Source organism: Mustelus asterias, chromosome 3 (genome assembly GCF_964213995.1).
Source record: "Mustelus asterias chromosome 3, sMusAst1.hap1.1, whole genome shotgun sequence".
NCBI classification, from domain to species: domain Eukaryota; kingdom Metazoa; phylum Chordata; class Chondrichthyes; order Carcharhiniformes; family Triakidae; genus Mustelus; species Mustelus asterias.
The window spans coordinates 128588090-128606341 of NC_135803.1; the positions used below are offsets into that span (position 1 = coordinate 128588090).

General features: G+C 45.8%; 1 protein-coding gene across 4 annotated transcripts in view; it reads right to left on the minus strand.

The window, feature by feature from the left end:
* ccdc66 (coiled-coil domain containing 66) overlaps positions 1–18252 on the minus strand; it is a 70936-nt gene that overhangs the window by 20397 nt on the left and 32287 nt on the right. For all 4 annotated transcript variants that reach the window (XM_078209611.1, XM_078209610.1, XM_078209612.1 and 1 more), the window contains exons 8-10: positions 16924–17103; positions 15828–15959; positions 7184–7422 (exon numbers count right to left, since the gene is read on the minus strand). In XM_078209611.1, coding sequence (XP_078065737.1) covers positions 7184–7422; positions 15828–15959; positions 16924–17103 — 551 coding nt within the window. The remainder of the gene's footprint in view (positions 1–7183; positions 7423–15827; positions 15960–16923; positions 17104–18252) is intronic.

The following is an 18252-nucleotide window of genomic DNA, read 5'->3' on the forward strand; positions in this document are numbered from 1 at the left end:
CTGTCCTCACTCATCTTTTGCCTGGGATCCCATGATGTTCCTGGGCTTCTGGTGGGTGCAGTGCCACCAGCAGTCACCAATCCTGCCGGCACTGGCAGCGATGAGTAGCTATTGGACTCTACTTGGCCAATGGCTCTCAGCAAGTGAAACATAAATTATGGGGAGGCCCAACAGTTGCCACTTAAGTGCCTTGATACTGTCAGGCCCCTCCACAGAACCAACAGGGTTTCCCCATCGGTTCTCCAACCACTGTGCAAGATCCACATCAACCCACAAAAGCCAGCCTTATAGAGTTAATTTTCTAAATTAAAGATAGCAGTAGTGGAAGTGCTCAGTGAGATTATTGTGCCTGCCTGAATTATGCACAGTCTACCTCAATGAACCTTCCATAGTCAAGCTTCATTACACAATCACAGTAAGATACTGGTGTGCAATCTGTCAGTGAGTGGGAATGGATTTTTTCGTGACAACAAGATTTGCAACATTTGCTGAAAGTCAGATTAGCGAAAAGAGGAATAACAAACTCAAACAAAGTTTCCTGGCGTAAAAAGAAGTGAGGCACAGACGAATTACCCATTCTGGGAACTGTACAATATTCTCCCCATCACACTAAACTCCAACATTCCTGGGAGGAGGTGGCATCGAGGAATAACGATATATTCACCAGTCAAAATGCACAGAATTGTAGGTGAGACAAGATCATCTAAAATCAAGCTAAGCATATTTATACCAAATAGATCGGTGAAATAAGCATATCACAAGGTGTTTTCTCCCACTCAGAGTCCCTAAACAGCTATTTGAATTCTTCTGATGTATACTCATTAGGTAGCAGGGCACAAATTGCAACTAAACATCTCGGCACACTGGTATTTTAAAATACTTGCACCTAAAAAATTATTTGATCAAAATGTACTTGTATGCGTTCACACCCATGAACTGCACTGAAAAATTGCAATATGAACACCATTATCCTCATCTCAATTCCAGTAGGTTCCCACTGAACCCAGCAGCCAAGCAACCCACTTATGTTTGCCATTAAAGATCACTTAGAAAAAGTACAAGATTAATAACCTGTATTTATACAGCACCATTCATGCAATAAAGCACCCTAAGGTGCTTCACAGGGGCACTATTAAGCAAAATTTTACACTGAACCAGAGATAACAGAATAGGTGACCAATAGCTTGGTCAAAGAGTTAAGTTTTAAGACGTGTCTCAAAGAAGGAAAGTGAGGTGATTAGGTGGAGAGGTTTGGGAAGGGAATACCAGAGATTAAGGGCAGAATTTTATGAGATATTTTCTAAGTGTCCAGCTAGTATGAAAACAGGAGAGTTTCTGATCAGTTTTTCAGACAAGATTTCACGCTAAATCTTATGCACTCAGTCTCTGAAAAAATGGGCTAGACCATTTCTAGCCACTAGAGGCAGTGGGCAGGGCTTAATTCACCAGACAGCCTGCAGTTCAGATCTGCACATGCAAAGAAAAAGCCGAGAGAAAAGCAGCTCTCCTGACAGGACACCCCCAGGCCAGATATAGCCTCCCCCTCACCCCCACAGACATGGAAGTCCCCCCCCCCCCCCCCAACATTACTGACCCCCTTGCACATGGCCCCTTCATCACCTCTCTGGCCCTGATGGCTGACTGACGTGACCTTCTCTCTCCCCTGCCCCCCGATCATCACAGAGGCACAAATCCCCCCTCCCTCCATCAAAACACCTGCAAGTGCTGACTTGGCTTCCCCTCCATGGTAACAAGGCAAACTGCATTAAACTGGCTGGAATGCTCGAATGGGACCGTGACTCGCCCAAACTGCCTGCAGCCAATCTGCCCTAACAAGGGACAGCTCCATAAACCCCAAAGGATGGACATTCAGTCATGCAGTGCAGGATGAAATAGCCTCCAGGAAGGCAGCTCCCTGTTTTTCTGATGCTGATCTGACCATGTTGCTGGAGGCGGTGGAGGCAAGGCGGGACACCCTTTTGCCCTCAGCAGGATCCTGTCCCAGGGGAAGGGATGGAAACGGAGGCAATGGCAGCATGTGTTAGTGCCAGGGCACTGGCCAGGAAAACCGGGAAGCAGTGCCACAAAAACCTGAATGACCTAATCCGGGCAGCATGGGTGAGTGTTTAATCTCATCTAGCATCTTCCCCCAAATGACTCCCAGATCCCCCCACCCCCAGCATCCTGCATCCTTCCAGTTCCTGACCCCCAAGCATCTCCCTCCTCCCCCACAGTATCACAACCCTTGCCCTCTGAGGGCCACCCCCTGAAACCCTGCAGGACTCGTGCCATCATATTTTACATGGTTCCTTCTGTCCCCACAGAAGAACGCCCATAATCGCTGGGAAAGGGCAAAGACAGAGGGTGAAGAGCCCAAGATTCGGGTCCTCACCCCCTTTGAGGATCGGGCGCTGGAGCTTGCGGGAGGGGATGCAGACCAATGGAGACAGCATGGTTGGGCTGGAGCCTAGAAGTGAGCACCTGCCAAACCTCCACTCGTAGGAGATATCTCAAGTAAGTTGCATGCAGCCCAGATTCCTCTCTATTCCTTGCATTTAACCTTCCTGTCCTATGTTGCAGGAAGGGATCCCGACGCACCTGGCCCACCTGGCATCACAGCCCCCACTGCTGCTCCCACCCATCCTGCCCGTCGGCTTGGAAGAGTCCTCGGAGGAAGCTGATGTAGGGACCTCAGAGGCCGGCACCAGTTTTGCGACAGTTTCCACCTCTCAAATCATCATCCCAGATACTCTCACATCGGTGGATCTAGTGGCGAGGCATCGGGGTCACTCTCTGATGCGCACAACACATCTGCTGATGTCTATCGAGTGGAGGAGGGAATGTCCGAGGCCTCTGCCTGAGGCGAGGACTCAGCTGGCTCCACGCTACATGCTAGGCCTCTGCAATCACTTCACCCTCAGCTGCTGGAGATGCAGCAACAGAGCCAGGGAATGCAGGAGGGGCTGACAGCAACACTGGACCGACTGTGAGACTGTTGGGAGGAGTCCCAAAGTTTTCAGGCAGACCAGCTATTGCCTGTCTTGCATGGTTCCCAGGTCAACACTGCAAGGGTGGCGTCCACGGTGGAAAGCTTGGGGCAGGAAATCCTCATGAGTTGCAGAGTCCAAGCAATGGCAGAGTCACAGCAGGCCACAGCTGAGAGCCTGAATGTGCTTCATGGGTTTCTGCGGCCCATGGCTGACAGGCTGCAAAGCTTGCAGGAGACCCAGCAAGACAGTGCTGAGACACAGCAGACTATGGCTGCAGCCCTTGAGAACATGGCCCACTCACAGAGGGTCATGGCTGAGAGGCTGCAGAGCTTGCAGGAGATGCAGCGGGACAGTGCCAAGACACAGTGGTTATGGCAGCAGCCTTTGAGAACATGGTCCAGTCACAGAAGGTCATGGCTAAGGGGCTGCAGAGCGTGGCCCAGTCTCCGAGGGCACTCTGCTGTCATTGACAGGTGGCTCCCGACTCAAGAGGGCCATCGCAGAGAGATTGGGCACCACGACAGGAACGCAGGTGTTCCTCCAGGACTGGCAGGGCCAGGTGACGACGGAGCTTCTGGAGCTCACTGCAGAAGCACTGCCATCCCATGGAGTGCCCCAGAGGCCCACAGGAACCCTGAGGAAGGAGGAAGGGCTTGAGGCCATGCCAGGGCCTTCCAGCCAGGAGACTGTGGCTACACCTTCTGACTCCCCCCTTCCTTAAACTGGGGCATCTCGGGGCACCGGGATGAAGAGGGTGTCATGGATACGTCCCTGACACCTGGAAGCCGGCCAGGGTCCTCAAGGTCCAGGCCTCTAGGGGACGATCGCCAAGGGCATCACAGGCCATGGGATGCAGTAGGCAGCTGGCAACTCCACTCCTGATGTACATCCTGGGGAGCTCCCGAGACATAGTGGTAGGCCACATAAAGTTAAGAAGTTGTAGCGGCACTAAGATGGCATGGGTGAAGGGCAACATGAGTTAGATAGAATATTTAGGCACTTTAAAGTCTCACATTCACTTGTTATATTAGCACTTATTTTGAAGGCACTTTTATTGGCACCAATAAATGTTATTTCACCCCATACCTGTGTTTACTTTGTCTCTGATTAGCCTCTAACAGGAATGTACTTAACCCAACGGTTGCTGGAGGGACCCTGCACATTAAAGTTTGTGGGGGAGGCCCCTCAATGCACTGTTACTGAGAAAATCAAGGCACTCAAATAATTCACTGGCTACAGCGGGTGGCATGCATTGGCAGTGACTTACAGCATCTGCCATGGCATCCCCAGAACCCATGGGAGATTTCCATCCCACCCCCCCACCCCACATGCCCCAGGGTTGCCCACCACCCAGATGTGGGCCCAGCGTGCATGTGGAGCTCAGGTAGGAGTCAGGCTACTTTACACCAAGGCATCATCACAATGGCGCACTGCAATTCATCATCACCCTCCTGCCTGCCATAGAAACTCACTAAAACGGCGTACCCAGGCCCACCATACTGGCATTACAATGTAGGACATTGTAGGACCACTCTGGTGTTACAATGTTGCAGGAGATTGTAGGACTGCATGGGGATAGGGGGGTTGGGGGGAATAGAACCCACGTGCGGCAACACAGGCCCCTAGTGACCAAAGCGCATGGTGATCAGGGCCTACCTCGCTGCCCTCATATGCCTGAACCTTGCTGTCGCCAGTCCTCCAGTACCTGGCTGGTGTTGCTTGACATCATCATCCTCCTCCTCCTCCTGTTGGACTGCCTTGCTCCAGTGACGCCCCACTGGTCGACCTCCACGTCTTCCTCCTTTAAAAATGTCTCCTCGCTGTTGCACCAGGCTGTGTAGGGCACATCACACGACCACAATGCAGGACAATATCAAGGGGCTGTATTGAAGGGCCTGGCAAGAGCGGTCCAGGCACCTGAATAGCATTTTGGTGAGCCCTATGCTCCACTCTCCGCGTCAGTCTCAGGCCTCCGCACAGGTCTCATCAGCCAGGTCCAAAGCAGGTACCTCATGTCCCCCATGAGCCATCCCTGCACCCTGGGCTCCTCCTCAAAGACCTCCAGGACATCAGAGCTTCTCAATATAAAACTGTCTTGCATGCTGCCAAGATGTCTGGCGCAGACAGCTGAAGGTCACACATCAACTGCACATTTACTGAATGGAAGCCCTTTCTGTTTATGAAACTTCCTGGATTCTTGACCAGGGCCTTGAGGGTGACGTGGATGCAGTCTATAGCCCCCTGCACATTTGGCATACCTGCAATGTCTATGAACCCTGCAGCCCGGGCTTGCTGCTGGGCCTGGTCCAGGTCAAATTTAATATACTGTCCAGCCAGGGCATCTGTGACCTCCTTCACACATTTGTGGACGGATGATTGGGAAATGCCGCAAAGGTCTCTACTGGCGGTCTGGAAGGACCCAGTGACGTAAAAGTTTAAGACGGTGTCACTTTCACAGCCACCGCGAGTGGGTGCCCTCCCCCCCAGCACCCCAAGGTGCCAGGTTCTGCAACAAATGGCACAGATGCCGCACTGTCTCCTTTTGGAGCTGGAGCCGTCGGCGGCATGTGATGTCCGACAGTTGCTCAAAGGACACTTGCGTGCAGAACTGCCAGGGTCTCTGCACCCTCCTTTTCCTGTCCCTTCCCCCCTATCTCGGGGTGAATGGCGGCTATGTCCTGCCTCTGGCGGCCATCTCCCTCTTGCGCATAGTAACACCTGGGCCTCCTCTACCCACAATTCAACCTCCTGCACCTTCTCAGCTCCAGCAGCAACCAAAAGAACAGCAAGATCAATTGGTCGCACTGCAAAAGCCATCTTGTCAATCTAAAGTGGAGGGTGTGGGATTTAAGGAAGGGGAGAGACAGATGAAGAGGTTGAAGAACTCTGCTCGCCCCAGCCCAGCAACACACACTCCCCATACCCCCCCCCCCGACAACACACATTCCTTATACCCCCCCAAACAGCCCCCAGCAACACACACTCCCCATATCCCCCACAGCCCCCCAGAATGGCAACACAACATCCCCCCCCATTGCCACCCTCACTCACAAACACACACCCAGAACCCATGCAGTAGTGGCCACAGACAGTGCTGCTTGACAAGTCCTAAGGCTGCAGAGAGTTCACTTCAGAGAGTTTCTAGCCCACCCTCCACCAGTGCTTGCTGCTGCCAGCACTAGGACCCAGAGTCAACGCTAAGACCCGAGGTCAGCGCTCTGACCCGGGTCCGTGCTGAGAGGCAGAGGTCGGACCCTGTGAACAACAGCAGCCCCCCAAATCCCCACACTTGCAGGCACCCCCCGACCCAAAACGCAACATGGCCGCCACGAAACATCCCCCCCACAAACCCCCAAAACGCAACATGGCCGCCACGAAACATCCCCCCCCCCCAAACAGCACGGAGCAGTTTGAAAGCAGAGACTTACCTCCTCGCTCACCATCACTGCTCACGTGCCTGAATGTAACTTTTATATTTGGTGTTTTCCTGACCGATCCAGCTGCAGCAAACGAGGTCATTAGCACAGGTGAGCTGGGCAATTGGGAGTGAAGCTCACTAATTACATGGTGATGAATGCAAAAAAATGCAAATTGACATTTTGGGTGGGGTCTCGATTGCACTAATTTTTTTCTTGGTAAAATGGGAATGGGTGCGAAAACAGGCGCCATTCCCTCTAGTCGCATCACGCCCAATTCTACGACTTTTTCCCACCGCAAAACGGGCACGATGAGGTCGTAAAATTCCGCCCTAAGTCTCAGGTAGCTAAAGGCATGGCCACCAGTGGTTAGCAATTAAAATAAGGGATGCTCAAGTGGTGAGAACTAGATGAGCATAATTATCTGGGTCTGGATGAGATTACAAAGATAGGGAAGGGTGAGGCCCAGGAGGAATTTGAAACCAAGAATGAGGATTTTAAAATCGAGGCGTTGCTTGATGGGGAGACTATATAAGTTAGCGAACATGGGGATTATGGCTGGATGAGACTTGTCGCAAATAAAGACATGCACTTTGCAATTTTGCTTGGCCTCAAGTTTACCAAGGGCAGAATCTAGGAGGTCAACCAGGAATGTGCTGGAATAGTCACAGTCTCGAGATAGCAAAGGTATGGATGAAGATTTAAACAGCAGATGAGTTTGATGCACGAGAGTGGAGTCAGGGAATGGAATATGAAGAAACTGCAGATGAACCTAACCTGGTTTTCTGTGTGCAAGGCAGCATATCAGATCCCGTGTCAACACTTATGTTCCCTGTATTTTCTCCAGTGGAAGAGTTACAATGATCAAGTACAGGCACAGCCTCAGATAATGCATCCCGTGATTCTGGTGATTTTTTCAGTGTTGATGCACAAGTGTTCACAGAAACTGGAGTCTGCGGGTCAGGTATTCTCTGGTAAGAATCAAAGTGCATAGCCCATCTGTTGTGATCATCACCCTGTTAAAACAGAAGACAGGCAATGATTGATTATTCAAAAGGCATGGAGAAATTTTAACCCACCCCAGCTATTTGGATCAAGGTGGAGCTTAGTTAAAAAGCTCTACAAAGATTTGCAGCCCATTGCTCTTTATTTCTGCATGGTGTCATTTGAACTGGGCCATCATTTTACTAGAGCCTATCTCAATCAGGTTGGAGCCTCATAATATAATAATAAATTGGGATCCTGTGGTGTCATTACAGGCTTGTCCAACCCACAGCCACCCCCCTATGCAGTCCTAAGAGTCAATTTCCAAATGCCAGTTAAACAGGTAAATTAAAGTGGAAGGAGCTGCTCCTCCAATCAAAGACCACTCCTGTCCTGCATTTGCTGATAGTGAGCCTATCAGCAGCAGGTATGGGAGAGAAACAGTCTGTGTTTGAAGGGGCAGCAAACATTTGCAGCAGAGAATCTGCTGGGGAGAAAGAGGTTGTGATATATGTGTATATATATATATAGTATGTTGGGGATTTGGGGTGCAGTCTGCCCCTTTAAGAGTGCAGGTCAGGTGACCACTGGGCAGTTAGTTCCTCCCAATGTAGGACCCTGTTACGCAGTCTTAGACCTGACTGTGAATCAATACATACCTTAAATAAAGAGCTCTCAGTGTTCAAGTTATCAAGTCTACCTTGTGATTCTTTACGCACCCGTAGGGACATATGTAGAATCCCTACAGTGCAGAAGGAGCCTGCACCAACAACAGTCCCCCACCCAAAACCTTAATTCCACGTATTTACCCAGCTAATCCCGCTGACACCAAGGGGTAATTTAGCATGGCCAATCAACCTAACCTACATAATAGGTTTTCTTTCTGGTGGGCAGTGTAACAAGAGGGGAGAGAGAGGGATCAATAGAGAGAGAGAGAGAGAGTCCGAGACCCCGGCAGAGAGATAGCAAGAGACCAGCAGAGCGAGAGGGAGACACGCACAGAGAAGGAAAGGAAATCGAGCAATAATTTGAGCTGAGTTTCAGGAGCGCTGTGCTACTCAGGGCTTGGGAAATTTAGTCTCATCTAATTTTAATGTATATTATATTAATATGCATGTTATTCCAGTTAGGAATGAAGGGTGCTGCACATGCACAGTATTTCAACTTGTATATGGTCTTTTCCAGGCAAAAATGTTCAACAGAACCTAACTCCAGTTTTAATTTGGAACCCAGGATTCACTTAAAGTTATTCCACTTAACATAGAAACATAGAAAAACTACAGCACAAACAGGCCCTTCGGCCCACAAGTTGTGCCGAACACATCCCTACCTTCTAGACCTACCTATAACCCTCCCATCCTATTAAGCTCCATGTACTCATCCAGGAGTCTCTTAAAAGACCCTATTGAGTTCGCCTCCACCACCACTGACGGCAGCCGATTCCACTCACCCACCACCCTCTGTGTGAAAAACTTAACCCTAACATCTCCCCTGTACCTACCCCCCAGCACCCTAAACCTGTGTCCTCTTGTAGCAGACATTTCCACCCTGGGAAAAAGCCTCTGAGAGTCCACCCGATCTATGCCTCTCAACATCTTATACACCTCTATTAGGTCTTCTCTCATCCTTCGTCTCTCCAAGGAGAAAAGACCGAGCTCCCTCAGCCTATCCTCATAAGGTATGCCACTCAATCCAGGCAACATCCTTGTAAATCTCCTCTGCACCCTTTCAATCTTTTCCACATCCTTCCTATAGTGAGGCGACCAGAACTGAGCACAGTACGTTGCGACTACTGTAAATCTAGCTTACAATACTGCTGAAAGCCAGTCTGGTAAAAGTGAAAGTTATTAACTAAAATACAGATATAAAGATTAAAATACAGGTAAAGAAAATGATACTTAAAAGATGAGATTTCAAATCAGTCTCAGATAGCTTTGTGGGCCCGTGCTTGAATTCCTTCTTTCCAACGTGGAGGGGATGAAACTTGAGGTTCAATTTCACAGCTGTAATTGCTTCTGTAGTGACTAGCTTGGTGTTTACTTTTTTCAGGTGGACTCAGCAGTTTCTGAGAAGGAGAGAAGGTTTCTTGTTCCTCAAGTTCTGTGGTTATGACACTTGAAACTTGTCTGGACTCTTCTCGGCAGAACAACAGTTGATTTCTGGTCAACTTTCTTCTTTGACCCAAAACCCTTCTGACAAAGTCTCTCAAAGTTCTTCCCAAGGGGTTCTGCACACAAAATGGCTGTTCACAGCCAGACTTTCATACAGTTCAAAACTTAAAATGGCTGCTGTGTTAATTTTCAAGGAGTCGTTGTTTCATCAGGCAAAGAAGTTAATTATGTTGAGATTCTTTGAAGTCCCTGGAGGGGTATTTTCCAGCTCTTCATAGCCAGCTCCAGAGGTGAGAGTCTGATAAGATTTGTATGAATGCATAAAGGCGTCATCCATATGCATTTTGAAAAAGGCTTTTAAACTCAATGAAAATAGCTGTCCTTAAACTCTGATATCATAATTACATGTTTGTGTCAACAGGATCACCAAAAATACTCCAGGTTGCATATGTATAACATGACATTGCAGTCATGGATACCACTAAGGAACAGATAATCAAAATCCTCAGGTGGTGGAATTTGAATTTAATTTAAAACAACCTGGAATTAAAATTGAATGATAGCCATGAAACCATTGTTAACGGTCATAAAAACCCATCCTTTAGTGAAGGAAATCTGCTGTCCTTATCTGGTATTGTCGACATGTGACTCCAGACCAACAGCAATGTGGTGACTCAATGCGAGTACCCATCAAGCCACTCAGTTGTATCAAATCCCTAAAGCGCCTCAAAGGAATGAAGCCAGAGTGACCACTTAGAATCGACCTAGACAGCGGAAATGACAACGGCAAAATCAGCCCCTTCAAAAATTGAAAGAGCTGCCTGACTAGCCAAGCATCAGCCCATCATAGTCATGCTCACGAATCACACCTTATAGATAATGTCCCAGACACCACCATCACCATCCCTGTCCCACTGGCAAGACAGATCCAGCAGAGATGCTGGCACAGTGGTATACAGTCCTGAGAGAGTTGCCCTGGGATCAACCCTGGACCCCATGAAGTCACATGGCATCAGGTGAAACATGGGCACAGAAACCTCTTGCTGATTACCACATACTGCCACCTCTCTCCCTACGCCCCCTCCCCTCCCCCCCCCCCCAACCCACTAATCAGTACTCTTCCTCGTTTCTTATTGAACACTACTAGGAGGAAGCACTGAGGGTGCAGAATGTACTCTGGGTTGGGGGGGGGGGGGGGGGGCAGTGCTTTAATGTCCATCACCAAGAGTGACTCAGTAGCACCATTACTGACTGAGCCCTAAAGGGCATAGCTGCTAGACTGGGTCCATGACAGGTGGTGAGGGAACTAACAAGAGGGAAAACCATACTTTACCTCATCCTCACCGACCTACCTGCTGCAGATTAACCTATCCATGATCATATCAATAGGAGTGCACAGTCCTTGTGGAGACACAGTCCCATCTTCACATTGAGGCGACCCTCCAGCACGTTGTATGGCACTACCACCATGCCAATATAGGATAGACTTCGAACAGATCTAGCAACTCAAAACTGGGCAACGATGAGGCACTGTGGACCATCAGCATTAACAAAATTGTACTCAATCACAATCTGGCCTGCCATATCTTCCACTCTACCATTACCATTAAGCCAGGGGATCAACCCTGGTTCAATGATGAATGCAGATGGGCATGCCAGATTGTCAAATCTGAAGAAAACAGCTAATATTTCATGGGACCTATAAGTTGACAGTCTGAATATAGAGGTCAAAGATGTACTTAATGTTGATTTGGAGAGCTTAGAGAAGAAGCAATCAAAGATCTATTGCTGAAGGCATTGTGGTGAGTTATTGTCGATAGTTGGCCTAATACAATACAGGAGTTTCAAGACAACCCTTTTGACTGGATAAGGATTAATACAGTATTTCAAGAGTAGAATTTAAAGGAAAACAAGTGCTGATTCTGGAATCTCAGTCAGGATACAATAGTGCAATTTGGACATCAAATGAGCAAGACACCTGGCGAGGAAAACTGTGGCACGGGATTAACTGCGATATCAAGAGAGACACGGGATTAACTGCGATATCAAGAGAGATGCAAGGATAGGCAAGGTGTGCCAAGCACGTTAGCCAATCCAACAGGGACCTACTACAAGTTTCGATCGCATCACTGATGAAGCGCGTGCCCTATCAACATGCAGATGCAGAATTGACTAGCTTACATGTGGGGCAACAGGTTTGAATTATTCACCTAGCAGAAGGAACCTAGAGCCCCTCCAGTGATATCAAAGGTTTCTAGCAATGTAGATCGCACAAAGTCACAACACCTATCTGATATACATGGAGGAACAGATGCTCCCCCCAGCATCCCAGAGGTTCAGCAGCAACCCCTGCCCGCTCATTAAGTCTCTGAATGCCAAAGTGTCCCTTAATTCCCCCCACCAACCAAGAGATTGGTCACCTGATGTAGAGTTCTCCTGCAACTTGCTCAAAGTATTTCTTACAAATCATCAGTGTGTGATTGGTAGGTTTGCACAAAGAACCCAGTAACACAATACTGCGCGAGAGCTCACCCCAACATTCCAGAATTTGACCACTAGATGGCTCTATAGACAGCACCCATAATATTTGAATGAAAGATGCATTGACTTCAAATAATTAATTTTAGTTTATCTGTAAATTTTAGTTATCTTCCCTTTAATTGTTAATCAAGATTGTTTCTCCCTTGCATAGTTTCCCCAAGTACCACGGTGCTTCACTGCAATTCACCAAGCACTGTTACTCGCCACCCTGCGATTTCTCACTATCCATCCTTTCTCCTGTTGAAAATGGCCAACCACAAATTCTACAACTTTTAGACGGAGCACCTCAACATTATTTATTAATATGTTTCTATGGTTCTCCTGCCCTCTTATAGTCCTTGTGCATGATGCTGTTGGTAGTAGAGTATTGCTGTAAAAACCTCAGTCTCTGCCTCAACAGATTCTACTTGGCAGCACCAGCTGAGAAATGCATAATCTGGGCAATGCCAGCTTCTGCCACACTTCCTCCGCCACCAAGAATGTCTTCTGCTTTTATTTAGCTCTTCATGTCTTGATTATCTATCTCATCCTCACTCTCAATAACAAGTGCAACAGCAATTTCTAACAAAACAAAATCGATAAAAAAGATTATTTATAACACTCAAAGTTTGACATGAAGTCATTTTCAAAGTCATTAAGGGCATTTGTTTTTATATGGTCAAACTATAATCAATTTTCCACCAAAAATAGGATTGCTAATTAATAACATATGAATACACATGGACTGTTCCATGAGTTTTTCCCTCCTCAGGGAAAGGCCAAAAACTAAAATTTCTGAAGGCAGTTTTATTTTTTTTTACTCGTTCATGGGATGTAAGCATCGCTGTCCTTCAGCAAGTGGTGGTAATTCTACAACCACCTTGAACTACTGCAGTCCCAGCATTTTGGAAGCACCCACAGTGCTGTTAACAAGGTCGCTCCAGGATTTTGACCCAGCAAAAGTAAAGGAACCGTGATATAGTTCCCAGGCATCTGCTGCCCTTGTCCCTCTAGTTGGTAGACCTCATAGGTTTGGAAAGTGCTGTCAAAGGAGCCTTGGTGAGTTGCTGGAGTGCATCTTGTAGATGGTATATACTGCTGTCATTGTGCGTTGGTGGTCAAGAGAGTGAATGTTGAAGGTAGTAGATACAGACTGCTTCATCCTGGATGGTGTCAAGCTTCTTGAATGTTGTTGGGGGTTGCACTCATGCAAGCAAATGGAGAGTATTCCATCATACACTCCTCAGAATTTCCAGCCTCTGACCTGCTCTTGTAGCTACAGTATTTATATGACTGGTCCAGTTCAGTTTCTGGTCAATGGTAACCCCCTGGATGTTAATAGTGGGGGATTTAGTGATGATAATGCCATTGAACGTCAATGTTAAAAGAAAAGCAGTTGACAGTAAATGTGTACTTTCCTCACTACCATTGGCATTGTCTGTAATTAAGCTGTTGACCTCTAGAGAGCCTGAAAGCATTGAACATTTTCATGTATTCTGCAAGCAGCTGTTGATCTCAGCTGTGTTCATATTATTAAAGCAAAGAGGATCTTACACAGTTTGTAAGAATTCAAGTGTAGCTTATGCAAGACTACATACGTTTAGTGTTAAAAAATGCCCGAGTGCCTCATTATTCTGTGAAGCAAAAATACTTTTTTTTCTTCTGGAACATATCTGTGATCGTAATTTATTGCGACCCGGAACCTAGCGAGTTGTTTGAGGAAATATTTGTAAGGAATTCAGAATTGCTTAGATCAAAACTTCTGAAATACCACAGACCCAATTCAGGCCTGAATACATGACAATGTCTTTAAACTTAACTAAAAATAAGTCTACCTAAACATGAAAATACTAAATGGAAATAATAAGCTAATAAGCATTAGTAGGAATGGATATACTGACAAAATGGATTACTAGTGAAAGAGAAAAAAATGCTGCAGTTATAAATTAGGAAATCACTTGAGTGGGAACTGAACATATAAAAGTTGCCCAAAAAAAGAGGAAGGTAAAGCAATAATTTACTTCTCTGTGGCATTCCTCTCATATTTGAAGGTATCTCAAAGTGCTTCACAGTAGAGAAAAAGGACACCATGGGAAAGGTGAAAAGATATTTGAGAAGTGATGGGGTGAATGGATAATCAAAGGTTACAATTTTGAAGCCTTTTGAAGGATGGAGAAAGGTGACAAGACAGAGTGTGGCAACAGTCACCATTAGTAGATCAGAAGGAGGTGGAAACCACAAGTAAGCTGGTTGAGTTAACTAGGATTGATATGTGTTGAAGCTTCTGCAACTGAAGTCAGTTGCCAAAATAGATTGGGTGAAACTTATAACGGAATGTAAAAGATAAAGTCAGGCACAATGGGAAAGTTCAGTTTGGAGAAGATGTGGATGATGAGGGTTCAGAAACACGTTAAAAGAAGCTGAGACACAAAAGTAATATAGGTGTGGAGTAGAATTGCAGCAGGAGCAAGCAGGCAATGTTGCAATAGTGGATATAAGTGATATTGTTAACGATTAGACATGGGGGAAGAAAGCTCATCTTGAGATTAAACACCACATTAAGGTTCTGTAGCTGACGACATGGTTTAAGATGCAGGCCATGAAAACCAAAGACAGGTCCAGAGACATGTTAGTGTTAACTGATGATGATGGCGTTGGTTTTGCTTACATCAAGTGAAAGAAATGTTGGTTAATCCAGGTTTAATGGCTGCAAGATAATTGATTAGTTGAGCATTTGGAGATACAGGTCATGCCATCAGTGTACATACAGAAGCAGATCCCGAGTGCACAATTTAACCACAGGGTTTGGAACCCTAACATTGGCAGAATTGGAGACATCAGAGATTGCACTTGCTGGCAAACGGGGCCAGCTCAGCAATTTTACTGGAGGAAGCCTCTTAATTTACTACCTCCAGGCTTGCCATCCAATTAACAGGGCAAGCAACTCTGGGTCCCTGGCAGTCCCTGAGGGAGCTCACAGATCAAGAGGGTGCATCAACATGGGCGCTCCTTTGGAGAGGCGAGTATAAAATTGGAGAGGTCAACAGGCAAGCCCCTCCAAGGTCCATGGAGCCATGAGGACAAACGTCCCTGCTGGCCGCCCCCTCTTTGGGGAATGGGGTATCCAGCCCCAATGCATTCCTCTCCCCACTCACAATGGCTGCAGAGTGGCCGCTTCCATGTTAATGACCTGCTGGTGCTGCCAGCTGAGGGGGGAGAAAAATCTCCCCAATAGGAGCCTCTATTTATATTAGCTGCCCACTTGCATTCAGCACGTAACATTAGGTCCCGCTGGTTGGAAACTTCTCTGGAGGGAGGAATGTGTCAGGGACTTGGCTATTTACCCTGCCGGAAAAATATTGGTTTATGTTTCGAGGTGATATTGTTAAGGAATAGCATGCGACAAGGTCAGGAAAAGGATGGAACCCAGGGGTACATTAGAAGGGTCTGTGCAGGAAAGGAAGAAAAAACCTCTTAGAGGTAATATAATGTCTGTCATCAAACAGGAGCAGAATCAGGAAAGGGGTGTATGACAGTGGTGTATAACAGCAGTTACTGGAAGTGGCCAGAGACTGTGAAAAGGGTGAAGAGAGGCAGGAAGCAGAGATCATAATCACACAATGTAATTCATGACCTTGGTGTGTAGTTTCAGTGGTATAAGTAAGCATAGCATTTAGATGGAGACTTTTGCAAGCTGTAAAACCTCAACAGCGTGTCTCTCTTTTCAGCAATACTCTACTGTACTACAGAGGGGATAGTCAAGTTTTTTTCCAGGTGTATCACAACGCTTTTGTTTTGAGATATACCTCTGCATATTTCAACTTTTCTTGCAATTTCCTATTTTTTTCTTCCTCTCTTTGTTTATCCAGTTCTTGGAGCCACTTCTTTTGTTGTTCACGTTTTATTGCGCTGAAAGGATGCTCTAATGGTGCAGATTCCTGTGTGACACCAAAAGGAAGCACATCAAAATAACACTCATTAGTTAAATTAACTCAAAAGCAGAAAGCAATCTACTTATGATTTGACTGCTTTAAGCTATCAAATTATACCGGCAGTGGAATAACTAGTAGGCTCTCATTCTACAATGGTTGCACTGATACATATTTTAGTTCACTTCTGTATGCACATTAATACACTGGAGCAATAACTTCAAGTAATAAAACTAGCATCTGTCGTTGCCTGAAGACAAGCACGATGGATCAAAGGATGCACTTTGGCAGCAGTCCAGATATATAGGGAGTCCTATTTCTGACATATCAATATAAAATACACAACTGAGCCAGAACAGTGAATTGTCATACAACTTTAGACTGGTGGGTTTACACTGAAATATACAACAAAATTGTGTGGGGTATAAACATAGTAAAGACATTAATATTTGATAGCACTTTGGCATAATAACATCAACATGGCTTTGATAAATAAAAATAATACATTGTTCATATATTGAAGTAGGGAATAGGCTTTTGACATGATGGTGCCATTCCTACCTCCATGTCAGAAGGCACAAAGATCAAGCCACATTCCACGCAGTTCCAACAAGACCCACAGTCCAGCTCTGAACTCTGGAATATTCACATCCTGTGGGAGTGAGAATGAGTGCCTCTGCTACTGCCCCAACCCTCCTGCCAATTTATGGATTATGGGAGCTCAAACTGCTCCCATCATACAGGGCTAACCTCTATTGAAGAATATCGAAAGAGTGTTCATATACCTGTATCTCAGACTGTCAATCAGCCTGCAAATTCTTCCACTACTGGACAGTGCGAGAAGAGTTTGAAAATACCAAACCAGTAACATTGGTCTACTAGTTGTACTTCAATGCAAGTACACTTCTCACTCCTGATATCAATAGAAATGGTTGTCAAAAAGAGGGGTGAGTGCAGAAAAAGTACTTCTTACCCCAAGCACAAAAGCTGAACGGATGGCAGCAGGTAAATCTGGAGAGCTAAAGCTAGAAGCTTTACCAACGTTACGATCTGAAGGAACGGTTGTATTTGCGGTGTTTGCCACAGTGGGGGCAGTGCTAATACCTCGACCATCAGTAAATGGACCAGAAGTAGCTGGTAAAGTTGCTTGTGGCTAAGAAAAATGAAGGCAACAATCTGCTCATTGTAATTTCATTATATATAACAGCATACTACTGGATTATCTCAGAAAGGTTTTAGTGTTACTGCTTGCACAAAACTAAAACAAAAAGAAACATTTATTCCAGATTTGAGACAAATAAACAAGAAGTTTACACAATGAAGAAACTTTTACAACACTTGTTCAGATCCTGATCCATTAAAGTTTTAATGTATTACGATACTATATTTTAATCAAAGGATAATTACACGGTACCTTACAGCTCCTTAAATAGCAATAAACTATATGGCATCTTGTGTTTTTTTACTGCTTTAGAAATTTTCTGAAGGTTGAAATGATTTTTGCAAAAATTGTCAAACTTCCAAACAAATATGAAATTTGAGCAACTATGTAGAAAATGTGTCATCTTGGAAATCCAATTAGTTAAATTTAGACCTAAAGAAACAGGCCATCCTTCAACATAAATTAGATCCCAGAAAACAGATGCTCAGTTCTTGTGCGGCAAAATTCTACCAGAGTCAAACTCATCCAGGCTCTCCGCTGACTGTAGATTAGCTGCTGACCTGGATCCCTATTATAAATTTCTAGGTCCAGTGTTGCCATCATTGCATTGAGGTTTTTTGTATTTACAGGTCTGTCAAGCAAAATCATTGTTGCAGGTTGGCCTGATTTTCTGATTTGCACGAGATACGTTGGAACTACCTGTTTAACTACTGCGGAGACATGTCAGAGCAAAAGACATCTACAAAATATTTTTACAAGTCCACAAAAGAGGAACTGTTGCACTGGTATAGCTGCCATTTTTTGGATGAAACATCATAGCAAGATTGCTTTGTTCTCTTAAGTGAAGGTAAAATATCCCATACCACCAGCTGAAGAACATGGGAGTTCACCCATGTCCTGGCCATTATTCATCTGCCAGCCATCACTACAAAGATTACCTGGTCATTTATCTCACTGGTGTTGCTGGGACTTTGCTGTGAGAGATTTGGTTGCCATGTTTGTCTATATTATAACAGTAATTACACATCAAAACTATTTAATTTTGTATTGTCTCTGTAAAATGCTTTGGGATATCTTGAGGTTGTGAAAGCTGCTATATAAATGCAAGTATTTTCTTTTGTACATCAATTGACTATCAAC